This window comes from Aplysia californica, unplaced genomic scaffold (genome assembly GCF_000002075.1).
Source record: "Aplysia californica isolate F4 #8 unplaced genomic scaffold, AplCal3.0 scaffold00041, whole genome shotgun sequence".
In the NCBI taxonomy this organism is placed as follows: domain Eukaryota; kingdom Metazoa; phylum Mollusca; class Gastropoda; order Aplysiida; family Aplysiidae; genus Aplysia; species Aplysia californica.
The window spans coordinates 1,256,974-1,269,907 of record NW_004797311.1 but is presented as its reverse complement, the minus strand read 5'-3'; the positions used below and the strand labels follow the sequence as shown (position 1 = coordinate 1,269,907).

Here is a 12,934-nt window from a genome sequence, read left to right as displayed (position 1 = left end):
TGTGTGTGTGGTGTGTGTGTGTGTGTGTGTGTGTGTGTGTGTACATGCACAGCAAGACAGGCGTTTTGGCTGACACCCCACAAACTCTTCACAAATACAAACATTGGTAATACAAACTAAAAGGCAGAAAATTGAGCAACTTGGTCACGCAAGCCTCACTGGTCTGAAGGGAGAAAAAGCTCAACCCTTTCCTATTTACAAACATAGCAACAGAAAGGTCCTGACTTGGCTAGGATACCAAGATCCAAGCTTAGATCTCACAGCATTCTCAGTATCACACCAGCTCCCTTTTCTCCTAAATCATGGCAAACGGAATGAAAAGATTTACCTGTGGTTCTGGAGTGAGCATCAAACTCCGTGGTCATCGGGACAAGAGGTGTGGTTGGCAGCTTGGGAGGGGGAGGGGTTGGGCCTTGAATAAAAGTAAAGTATACAATTTCACCAGACATTTTAAAAAACAGACCGAGTAAAATTCGATAATCTTAAGTTTGAGTACATTCTAAGAAAGAAGAAGGTGTCTTTGAGGCAGAATATAAGCTATAACTGAAATACCGCCTTCAAAGCCGAACAAAGATTTCAACCTTGAATTACATACTGAAGGGAAAGATAACAGAATTTCATTGTGAACTGCAATAAAAATCAACCAACCCTCCTCCAATATCTGACAAATCATGTAATTTAAGTTGCTGTAACGATACAATTTGACTGCTTGCTTTTATTTCTTCATGCTAGGTCCATGTGAATAAAACGAATATTTTAAAAATTAAAAAACAACCACAAAAAACCTTACTCCCAACAATCTCATGAATACTTGAAATAAATGTTGTATTAAAGGCAAAGAAAGTCATAGTCAAAGCATTCTATACACAAACTAATGTAAAAAATGGAGCAATATTCTGATCCCATGGCTCAAACTTTTACAAAAATGTGTCCACTACGAAGACAAAAAAAGTCTTCAAATACATACCATCGCATTCACTGCTCCAACAGAGAACCCGGACCTCATAGTCGTAACACAAGCCTTCGTCCGTCTCACTGTTAAAACAACGCAGCCCATTGAAGGGATCACAGCGGACACCCGCCTGACCGGCGTCTGAGTAGTCCGTGGAAGTCCCCGCCACCCGGCAGTTGATGTTGGTGACACGCGAGCACAGACCGTACTTGGCTTTGAGGGCAGCGATTGTCTCCATGTCTCCCAGGCCCTGGGAAGGTGTGTCCACGTTCAGCCACGGTGACCAGTTGCAGCGCAGGTAAAGCTTTGGCGGAGGAGGCGTGGCTACACATGGGATAAACAGGAAGGGAGTTGACCAATTGTACAATTTTGTGAAACTGATTAAAAGACCCCTGAACAGTATGGACAATTACATGCAAAAATACTTGTTCTGAGGAAAAATATTACCTAAGCAGCTGTGTAGAAGCCCCTGTAACCAAAAGGAAAAAAATAAGATATCTACAGGAAAAAAAATCAGTCACTTCATCTCCTTTCCTTTTCTAACGTTAACTGCAAGACATGTCACTATTTTTCTATGTATTACCCATCGTCCCACTTGATTGTATTATAATCCCATCATATTCGTTCTTTGAAAGGAAGCAGCACTCTTGGATTTGATATGACACGTTTGATTTTCTGACTGCTTTTTAGAGATGTAAAGGCTGTCATTGTACCTAATGATTTTTCAGTTCGGTGTCAAATATGAACACATCCCTTGCATAAATGCTTGATCTTCAGAGACTTGTAGGAAAAAGTGTTTCAGTAGGTCAATATTTCAGCTCTCATGCCTACTTTTTAATTTGACATATTAGTTAACAAATAATCAACGTAAAGCACGATTCAGGTCAAGGTTAAAATAAGTAGAGAGTAACAAAAGTCTTTTGAAGCTCAAATCTGACCCCCCCCCCCAAGAAAATTAAAGAAAATAATGAAAGGCAACTGACTGAAACACGTGGGAACGGAATGTAACAATTCTCTCTCTCTCTATCTCCTTCTCTCTTTCTCTATCTCTCTCTCTCACACACACACGCACACCCCCCCCCCCCAAATCACACACATATAATACACACACACAAAGACACACATATACACTTACCTGTTGGGGGCATTGTTGGGGGCATTGTTGGGGGCATCTTATAAGTAGACATTTCAGGGCTTTCAGGGCTTTCAGGGGTTGGTGGGGTGGTGGACAACCATGACCATTCCCAGCGTGTTGTAAATGGGACACGAGGTGTGGGAGTCGTTGTTGTGCCGAACACCCAAACTGGTGGAAGAGTAGTCGTCTCTGGCTCTTTGACTGTAATTAAAGTAGTTAATTGGTTACTTGGTTGGTCACTTGGTTCGAGAATAGGTATCATCGCAGGCGGTACAATTCATAGATGCTCCCCTCCCTCATCTTCAGGATCCATGATTAAAGTAGGATGGACTTAAGTAGGAAAGTCACAGGATGAACACTCTCCAAAATCATAAGCATAAAAACAATAGGTGACCCGAACTCAATAAATTAAGCTCCAATTATAATGCTTTTTGTATGCGAAGCGGAAAAGAACAAATGTACAAAAGTTCATGCCAGATTTTAGGTTAAAACACCGAATCAAAGAATACAGCAACCACATAATCAACATTTTTGTACAGACAGATAGAATGCCCACATTCATTTATAAAGAATCAATAAAACTATTCCAGAACGAAAGAATCAATACCTCTGACCCTTATATGAAAACCCGTTTACAGCAATAATTGCTTATTCAGAGAATCACTTCCAGAGAACAGACTCTTTCATTTGCACAATTAGTATTTTCATTGTAACTATGAACAAATGGCGTAAAAACATGGATTTGGGAGCCTGGTTTATTCTTACTCTAAGGCAGTTTTATGCAGGCGAGTAGACTGTAAGTAAACGTCCTTGTTCACCTTTGCATTATCACAAATGTTACCTGTTGTGGTGGGGACATCATCATCAGTGCTTGGCACAGTGCTCTCCGTGGGAGGAGGTGACGTGGTTGGCTCAACACATTCACACCTGTAAACTATGCCGTAGTCAGAGCAACCGTCCGGCTCGTTGTCAGCATTGACACATATCAAACCGTCCTGGAGGTTGCACGTGACGATTTCTCCAGTTTGATCTGCGGGTGTGCCGTCTTCAGTGTAACACTTGACGTCTGTGACCTGGTGACAAACATTTAATTGCTGACTGAACTAACAAGGCTTTCTGTCAGTGTATAGGTCAAATTTTAGAAAAAAATACTCTTCTTTTAAAAGTTTATTCTTACTGTCCCCCCTTCCTCTGTCCCCAATTATCAGGATGGAAATATTGCAGCATCAAGGAAGACATAATGCAGTATGTCTAAACGTATAAAAAGGTCCATATTTCTCCAAATACACCCATTGTTCTCCTTAAAATCAAGAGAACTGACTGAAACAATTTAAGATAAGTAGTTATTGGGAAAACTGACAACATAATTACAGCTGCCAAGTTATTAAAAAAAAAGAGAATACTAAAGGAAATAGACACATTTTAACGCTCCTTTCACCCGTAACAGATTTCAGTAGAGTGCTAAATAAAGAAGCGTCTAAAAAAACAACGAAAAATGAACAAATAGACACCCCCCCCCTAAAACCCCCCACAAAAAAACTAAACCCCCCCCCCCCCACAACAAACAAACAAACAAAACCCACAACCCAAAAGTTAGATCGCACAGTGACCCAAAAGTGCTAACTTACCTGTCCGCCGAAACACAATTCCTGCAGTTGATCTTGAGGCAAGAACTCGCTATCTCCTGACCCAATGAGAGGGCTGTGTTGATTCACTGGAGGAAGCCAGTGGCTGCGGGTACAGTACTGTCTTGTGACTTGTGTTGTGCCGGTAACGTCTGGAGTTCCAGTGGGGATTGTTGTTCCGGTGACATCGGGAATTCCTGTAGGGCTTGTTGTTCCGGTAACAATTGGTGTTCCTGTGGGGCTCGTTGTCCCGTTAACTCCTGGGATTTCTGTGGGTTCGCTCACCGTGTCTGATGGGGAAGATATTCTCAGTTACGTGGAACGTTTAAGCAGAAATATGGCAGCGTTTGGGTAAAAGATGTTATGATGACCTGATGATTATAATGGAACAGGTTTTTTCGACCCAATGAGAGGGCTGTGTTGATTCACTGGAGAAGCCAGTGGCTGTGGGTACAGTACTGTCTTGTGACTTGCGTTGTGCATCAGCTATTGCAAGCTTAATTTTTAACGTACTAGATCGGCCGACAAATGTTTAATGTAAGCATCAATGGCTCTTATACATAACAACGTATCTTTTAATCATCTCTCAAAACCATTTTGAGCTGAGATATTTGTGTTCCTTTGGACATTTAAGGAGAGTGGCGGGTCAATGGCAATCTTGTTCCAAGCCTATGGAAACATTCCAATATGTAAAACAAAGCTGTTTTATTAAGAACCCCAACCATTAAAATAAATCGTATATTATTTATCATTACAGCTGACCACAGAAAAAAAAATTGTCTTCAGATGGAACAAATCTCACTTACCATTAGACTCAGGAGTTGAAGTTACAGATGGTACAGTTGTAGCAGGCGTGGTGGGGACTGTGACTGGTTTCCGGCACCCAAGCAAGTTGAATCTCAAGCCAATACCTTCATTGAATGCCACGGGATGAATCCTCACAAACCGAGCTTCTATGGTCTTGGGCATCAAATTGGTCACTGGTGTGTTTTGATCTGAGTTGCCAGAGAATATTTTTGGTTGAGAACCCTCCTTCCCATCAACAGTCAAGAGAACAAAATTGCTGCCATCACTGCTGAAAGACACAGCGTAGTGAGTGACCCAGTAGGGCAAATCTGCACGTCCTTGAGTCACTACGCCACCAAAGCCAAAAGGCTCAAGGAAGTCTACTTGGATGAACTGGTTCTCACTGTTGTCCCTGTGAGATGAAAAAAAATATCAAGAGAACGTTCTTGAGCTCAGGTTGGGTAAGAGATTCATTAACCTTTTCACACTTCATGAGACGCCTTAAAGATTTTTGTCATACAAGTAATCGTTATGACCGGGAACAGCAACATTAAAGATCACTGTCATAAGTCTTGCTGAGATATATCATTACAAGAGAAGCTTATCTCAAAGGAAAACGTTTTGCCTGACTAAAAACATTTAATTTCCAATATCAAGTGTTCGGGAGTTTGAGTAAAAGTCAGTACCCCAGAGTAAAATTTTAGTTCACCCCTGCCACTACCAGTGAGATACAGTGGGCAAAAATGTAATGGGAAACTGTCGATATAATCTAAACTTGAGACCTTTGTAAAACAACCAATCCTGCCATTGTATAAGTCACTTAGAAAGTCAGAGAAGAGCCACTTAATGATGTTGAAGGGAAAGAACTACTAATGCAGCATTTGAAAAGTACGGTAAACTTGGGAAAAAAATCATTAAAAGACAAACAAAAAACATGATTGACTGTCTTCAAGCATGTTCATCAGTTGACAGACTTATTCTTTCTCTTCGAAAAGTTTTGTATCATATGCCGGAACTGGGCATTTTTGTATAATGGCAGAAAGTATTATTTATGGTTGGTGTCAAGACAGTGAATTCAAATAGACATACACTGGGGTCCAGCCGCCAGCCAGCTTCCCATCCTTCTGGGTAAAGAGTCTGGCTCGAGCAGGCCCCTCTTCAGAGCTCTTGCTTGAGGAAGTCGTTATCTGCCAGTCAGCCACCATCATAGGGTTATCCACTCCCATCGGCTTGCTGCACACTGCAAAGAAAAAACAATAACTAAACCAACTTCTTTCTTTTTTGTTGTCAAAATCTTGAATACGACTATGCAAGACGCATCATTCATATGACAAAGCAAAATGCTCATGTCCAATTCACTGCCAGCATTTAATAAAGGATAAAACTACGTAAAGTTAGGATATTCGAGTGTCCATTCAAAATATTTACTACCTTTGGCTGGGGGAATTCTTGTGGCTTCCGTCTGAGGTTTTGGAGTTGTGGTCACTCCATCTGGTCCCGGGGTTGTGGTCACTCCATCTGGTCCTGGGGTTGTGGTCACTCCATCTGGTCCTGAGGTTGTGGTCACTCCATCTGGTCCTGGGGTTGTGGTCACTCCATCTGGTCTTGCGGTTGTGGTCACTCCATCCGGTCCTGGTGACGTAACTTCCCCATCCGGTTCTGTTGTCTCTTCAGGGACAGGAGTCTCAGTTGGAGCTTCCGTGACGTCTAGATCAGGAGTGTCAGGTTGACAACCGAGAAGGTCAAACCTCAGCCCTGGACCCGAGGGGGCAGCTTCCACCACGACAAGACGAATGTAGCGCATAATGACGTCTCTGTTGAAAAGGTTCCTGACTACAGTACTCTGATCGTCATTCGCCTCAAACACAACAGGTGGGCCTTGATTCGGGAACTGAAAGAAATAACATAGTTTGGATACTGAATAAAGAAACTCAATAGAGACTTTAGCTTCATGAATGCACAAACGCACTTAGAAAAAAAACAAGGCATGTAAATAACTTGTCAAGCTGTCCTAGAAATAAAACATATAAAAATAGGTCACAATTCATATTAAAAAACCCAGCTTAACAAAATCGACAATGGAAGAAAAGAACTAAATTAATGGTCTGAACGGTACTAATGTCTTACCTCGGTGTAGTCTGAATAGAATACACCATCCTCTTCCTTGTACTGCACCGTGAACTTGCGGACCCACCGTGGCTGGTCAGGGCTGCCTTGTGTGGTCACTCCAGATATCATTTTATCACTTTTCAGGTCCACTTCAATCCATGGCTCAGAGTCCGACCTAAGTACAATATAGACATTTCAGTTGAACGAATACTCTTAAAGTAAATCTTAAAACAACGTCACCAAAGAGAATAAACTACGGGAACCCCCCCCCCCCAAAAAAAAACAAACAAACAAACACCCAACAACAACAAAACAACAACAACACAACAACAACAAAAAAACAAACGAACCCCAAACAAAGCAACAACAATAACAACAACAACAACAACAAAACTACCAACAAAACCCCCAAACAAAACAAAACATCTGCCCCCACCCCCCCCCCCCCCCCCCCAAAAAAAAAAAAAGAAAGAAAGAAAAAAAAAGCAAAGAAAAAATAAAACATAAAACAACCAGGAGTCAAGTCTCATGTAAAAATAACAAAAGAGTTCTCCAATTTCATCCACTTAGATTAAAAAAACCAAACATGTTTATCACTTCCTCTAAACTTCAATACCCCGGATACACTTCATATCCCTAGAGGAAAGTGAATCCCTACTTTATATATATTTTTTTTAAACCTCCAAACTACTTCAGTAATCACTACTACAGCAACACTCAGGGTTTGACCAAGGATTTCAATAAGCTTGCACCAATTTCTTAAATAAAAACAGTGTTGTAACTTCTAGGATAAACATTAAATACATTTTTTAAAATACATCCATAAGATACGCACCCTGGAATCCAAGATCCCCCTGAGCTGGCTGACTTGGTATTGTAAATACGAGCTTCCTGTGGCGAGTGAAGGTCGTCAAGGCTGCTGCTGGCAGACAACTGGCCCTCACTAACAATATGTGGGTCGTAAAGACCCATAGGTATCAGGCAAACTAGAGGAAGCGAAAAGGGAAAAGAGAAAAGGTTGGGATCAATGAAAACATAACTTTAAATAGTCGATTTAAGAAAAAAATATTGGGAGTATACATTAAAGTTGACATACTATAAATTTCACTATTTTCAGTTAAACATTGGCCTTTCCAAGAGACTTATACTTCTAGGATCCATGCACAGCACTCGTACAGTTTAACAGCAACACAACTAAGTGCTATTAATCATACAATAAGCAATTTAATGTACCAGCTGTATATCCAAATCTGTAAATACATTTCAAAAACGTTATTTCAGGAATACAATCTTTGGAGGGTTACCCTTTGGTCCTTCTTCTTCTGTGACACCTGATTCAGTGGTCGACAGAACAGTGGTCATCCATGCTGGGATTGGCGTAGTGGTTACTGTGGTGGTGTCCTCCTCCTCAGAGGCTGGAGTGGTGGACAGTGGTGGTCGCGTGGTTACCTCTGGGTTTGGCTCAGATGGATTACATCCAAGGACTTCAAATCTGAAAGGATAAAAACAGAAACAGAAGAAATAAAAGGCTTGAAGTGTTTTGATTTTATCAAATGAACTCCACATTGTATTTTGTTGCTGAAAAGTTTTGATATATTCAAACAGTTGAAAATAACACCTATACATTTCTAACCATCAAAGGTATACACGAGTTATAAAGGAAAAATAATCCAAACTTAAACTACACAATAACTCCCATACACCAAAGAGTGTTGGCAAAAGTCTCAGGTACACAGACTAGTTCCTTCTCTCATTGTAAGAAATGCCTTAGAAACTTCTTACCACTCTCCGCCCCACCCATTCCCGAAAATGTTAGAAGAGTTAATTGTGTTCTTCTCAAATAAAGCTAGATGTTGTTGTGAATTCTGTAATCACTTTGTACCTACCTCAGGGCAAATTCTCCATGTTTTTCAACGGGTTGCAGTTGGATATATCTTGCCACAATTTCTTCATCAAAGAAGTTGTACAAAGGTGTGTTTCTGTCATCATTTCCAATAAATTGCCTTGGTTCTCCATCCAGCCAGATAGGAGTGAAAATCTCACCGTAGGTACTGTAGTATACCTCATACTTTGTCACCCAGGAATTTCTCTGACCATGCCCTTGGATAATAATACCAGTTAACATCTTTGATTCTTCAAAGTCAACTTGAATCCAGGGGGCAGTCTCTCTGGGCCTGAAAGAAAACAATTGAAGTCAATGCAACACTCCATATCGCTACTTCTGGCTTCCACAGATCAGTTACTAGCACGTGAGAACGTTAGGAAACTGTATGACCTTGTGCAGGATGCAGAGTGGCCCTGGTGTGCCATAATAACAGAAATGGTAAATCTGTCTATGAAACAAATGTTTGTGGTCTGTAATGTGCATATTATATTATTAATTAATAACTTAAAGTTTTTTTTAAAACTCAAGATTATAATAATCTTTTCACGGATGGATATGGAAAACATAACTATAACAATAATGAGTTGATCTTGCTAGATCATTGTCTCATTTAAGGTAAAATCAAGATATGACTATGGCCAATAATATCAAACTACAATACTTTTTTTATTGTTGGATTAACAGCAAATAAATGTTGTGATACACACTTCGTCTAATCTTCCACAGTACTGGACAGAATGTGGCGAGAGCAGAGGGCCATCAAAAATCATTTGTATTCTTTCCTTGGGATATTTTAGAAATTAGAATACGATGTGCAGGGATCAAAACATTTCACTGAATCAAATGCCATCGGGGTGCTGAGTCCTTAGCATTGGTGAGAGGGAGGATCACTTTTACAGCATTTTTATTTTTTCCCACAACTGTAAGAGATTACTTCATTTTTCAAATGAGAGCCATATTCATATAAAAGCACTTCCTGAATACCCCAATGACCCCACATGGAAACATTCCATAAGACAATAAAGAAAATCTTGCAAGTATTGGGCTTTCCAGTTCATATTCACAGTTCATGAGTGGCACGTTTTCCCCATGCACAGAATAATTACCTGTCGCTATTTAGCAGACATGCATAATATGAAATTAAACACGGTGTTTTCCTTAAAAGAAAAAAGGATAATAATAATAAGAAGTAACACAGGCACTTACTTAGCAACCCAAGCTCCTTTGAATTGACCCTCAGTCAAACGTCCGAGCTCTGGCCTGCCGTCCTCTCCACTGTGACTTGTGGCTATTATCTGGTAATCTTGGACCACTCGCTCATCTCCCACTCCCATTGGCTTAGCACAAACTGAAATGAACACACAAACAGACGACGACTTAAAAAAACTAATTCATTTCGCTCAAACGTAAAACAACAAGCTACAAATCCAAAGTCAAACTACAGCACACTCGAAACAAACGATGTATTTCTGAGGTGGTCAATGTATTCATACTTGACGTTTCCACAACTCCCCAAGTTTCACAAATGAAAAACAAAAACAAAAACAAACAAACAAACAAACAAAACAACAAAAAACAAAACAAAACAAAAACAGAACAAACACTTGCCTGGCTCATGGATGACAGACGTATTGGTTGGGACAGTGACGTCAGTTGGCTGGGTGACAGTGGGTTCCGTAGTCTTTGCCCCCCTGTCTGGACTGACACAACCAATGTAGTTGAGACGAACAGCAATACCATACTGAGACCACTCCGTTGGATGGAAGCGCACAAAACGTGCAGTTACAGCCTGAGAAAAAGTCAATATTCAAGCATGTATGTTTTAAAAGAGCGTTGGGTATCTAAGCTTATAGAATTAGTATTTGAACATTCAAACATGTTCATTATAACCTTACTGATGCAAGAATAACTATAAATTATAAAACAGTAGGAATAAGAAACTGGTTCATATTTTACACTTATCACAAAAGGAAGAAGTCTTCAAGCAAAAAAATAAATTATCCTTTCAAGCTTAACACGACGGAAAATTCAATTAATACTTTTTTAGCTCAACGCTTCGTATCTTTTTTTAATGAGACTTGTAGGTAACACTCGCTCACCACACTCAACCCCCCCCCCCCCCGGGAAGAACAGTTTAAAAAAAAAGATAAGACTCATAAAAAGAGCAGCATGAGTACCATATTATCACATACTATGTGGTAAAAAGGAATAAACATTTTTCAAGCGCTAGGTCTGAAATAAGATACTGGCAATCATGGTTTACCCCTCGTTTCTCTGCTTGGATGTTCTAAAAATCTTTTTCACATCACCCATCTGTTCAAGTTCTCTGAGTCAGTTATTCCTGGTCTACCTCTCCTTTTTGAACGAGTAACACAGTGAGAAAAAAACTTACATGAGGGAAATAATTGCGGACAACCCTGTCTTTGTCCACATTGCCAGAGAATGCGATAGGTTTCCCGTTATCATCCTTCACCAAGAGAAAGTTGAGGCCATCCTGGCTGTAAGTGATGAAGAATTTGGACACCCACTTGTCCTCATGGGGATGCCCCTGGCTCATCACACCAGACAGGACTTGAGGCTTAAGGAAGTCAACTTGTAGCCACTGGTCCTCAGAGTTTTCACTGGAACAGGCCCATAATGAGTACAGGTGGCCCCCGGGGGGGGGGGGGGGGTGTAGAAAAGAGAAAAACACGAGAAGAGACCAAGCAACATACTGGAGGCACAGTTTATTTTTGCTTGTGTAAGAGTATAAAATACATATATACATAAGAGGGTGTGTGTGAATGGGGGGGGGGGGGGGGGGGGGGGGGGGGTGGTGCTATTTAAACACAATGTATCCATGTGACTTTTCATTGCTCCCAAGCGTAAGAGACACTTGTTAACACCTGGCCAGGAATGTCGAGGCTGAGCTATAATTGTATGCGCAATGTAATTTTAAAACTTCAATGATACATCTGTAAACACTACTTTCGACAGTCTTTATCGAAGACTAGACGTTTACTTCATCCATCTATGTGCCGACAAAACTGCTTCTTTCCTTTTCTTTTGAGTGTTAGTTGCCAAAAGAGAAGTGAAACAAAAGATGCATACTTTTTATTCAAGGAAATTCTTACCTGGGTACCCAGGCACTCTGCGCATTCAGTAGCCTGCCCTGCTGAGGTCCGACTTGATTTCCAGAAGAAGTGGAAGCTGTCATCAACTTGTCTGGGATTAATCTCGGAGAGTCCAGGTTCATTGGTACATTGCACATTGTGCCTGTGCAGAACCAACATAACGGCATCAATTTTTATCTCCTATAGCTCTTAGGGTTTTAATGCTTGTAACATATAAAAAATAAGAAATTAATCTGAAAAGTATAAACTTCACCTTTATACAACAATAACAACTTACTCTGATCAGCATGAGTTTCATTCACAAAACAGTTTTGCAATAAAAACTCCCTTTTTTCCACTGGAGCATGCAGATTTCGTGCTTCTTGCAAATTGCAGTTTAGTACTCAAATAGGGAAACGGTGGGAATCAGAAATCGTTTCGTTATGTACGAATTTCGCCATGTACGTGTTTTAAGTACAAAAATATTTATGTATAGGAAAAAAATCTGTACTTGAAAATCTATTTCTTATGTACATGTTTCACTACGTTCGTATTTCGCTATGTGCGTGCTAGATTATAATTTTAATCTATTTTGATCTTATTTTGACCGAAATAAACGAAGTCAGTTAATTCTTTTACAGACCTCTCTTTTATTATCGCTATGAAACTTCACAATACGGTGGGATGCACACATTTATCGGGTTAATGATAAAACAATAAAATGGAATTTATGTCTGTATTCAAAACTCAACTAGTAGACAATTGTAACACGTAAAATTTCATGTCAAAACACTTGCCACATACCTGGCACAAAAGTTGTTGAGGTCACCGGAGCAGGCATACGAGTTGTCTTCAGAGTGAGGGTTACAACAGTTGAAGTTGCAACAAAGGGCCGAGTGGGAGGGGCTGTTGGAACACCAGTGTATGGAGTAGTAGGAACACCAGTGTATGGTGTGGTAGAAACCCCAGTGTATGGTGTGGTAGAAACCCCAGTGTATGGTGTGGTTGGGGCACCAGTGTATGGTGTGGTTGGGGCACCAGTGTATGGGGTGGTTGGGGCACCAGTGTATGGGGTGGTTGGAATACCATCAGTATATGGTGTGGTTGGGGCACCAGTGTATGGGGTGGTTGGGGCACCAGTGTATGGAGTGGTTGGGGCACTAGTGTATGGAGGGGTAGGAGTAAATGGGGTTGGTGGAGTAGTTACGGTGGCCACACCATCACAAGAGAGCAAATCAGCCCTCAGAGCAATGCCGTTAATATACTCTGTTGGATAAATAGCCACTTTCCTCACAAGTAGTTCATCTCTAAAGAATGTCTTGACAGGACTGGTGCTGTCATAATTTCCGA

At 40.7% G+C, this 12,934-nt stretch overlaps 1 protein-coding gene across 1 annotated transcript in view; it reads right to left on the bottom strand.

Annotated features, from left to right (window-relative positions):
* The window catches only part of LOC118477214 (mucin-5AC-like), a 57,305-nt gene that overhangs the window by 29,724 nt on the left and 14,647 nt on the right, over positions 1-12,934 (bottom strand). Inside the window, exons 17-32 of the mRNA XM_035968148.1 lie at positions 11,606-11,747; positions 10,885-11,113; positions 10,101-10,281; positions 9,699-9,840; positions 8,494-8,781; positions 7,912-8,099; positions 7,443-7,593; positions 6,626-6,782; positions 5,930-6,389; positions 5,588-5,738; positions 4,519-4,910; positions 3,716-4,002; positions 2,929-3,160; positions 2,088-2,288; positions 968-1,276; positions 281-412 (exon numbers count right to left, since the gene is read on the bottom strand). Of these exons, the coding sequence (XP_035824041.1) occupies positions 281-412; positions 968-1,276; positions 2,088-2,288; positions 2,929-3,160; positions 3,716-4,002; positions 4,519-4,910; positions 5,588-5,738; positions 5,930-6,389; positions 6,626-6,782; positions 7,443-7,593; positions 7,912-8,099; positions 8,494-8,781; positions 9,699-9,840; positions 10,101-10,281; positions 10,885-11,113; positions 11,606-11,747 (3,642 nt within the window). The remainder of the gene's footprint in view (positions 1-280; positions 413-967; positions 1,277-2,087; positions 2,289-2,928; positions 3,161-3,715; positions 4,003-4,518; positions 4,911-5,587; positions 5,739-5,929; positions 6,390-6,625; positions 6,783-7,442; positions 7,594-7,911; positions 8,100-8,493; positions 8,782-9,698; positions 9,841-10,100; positions 10,282-10,884; positions 11,114-11,605; positions 11,748-12,934) is intronic.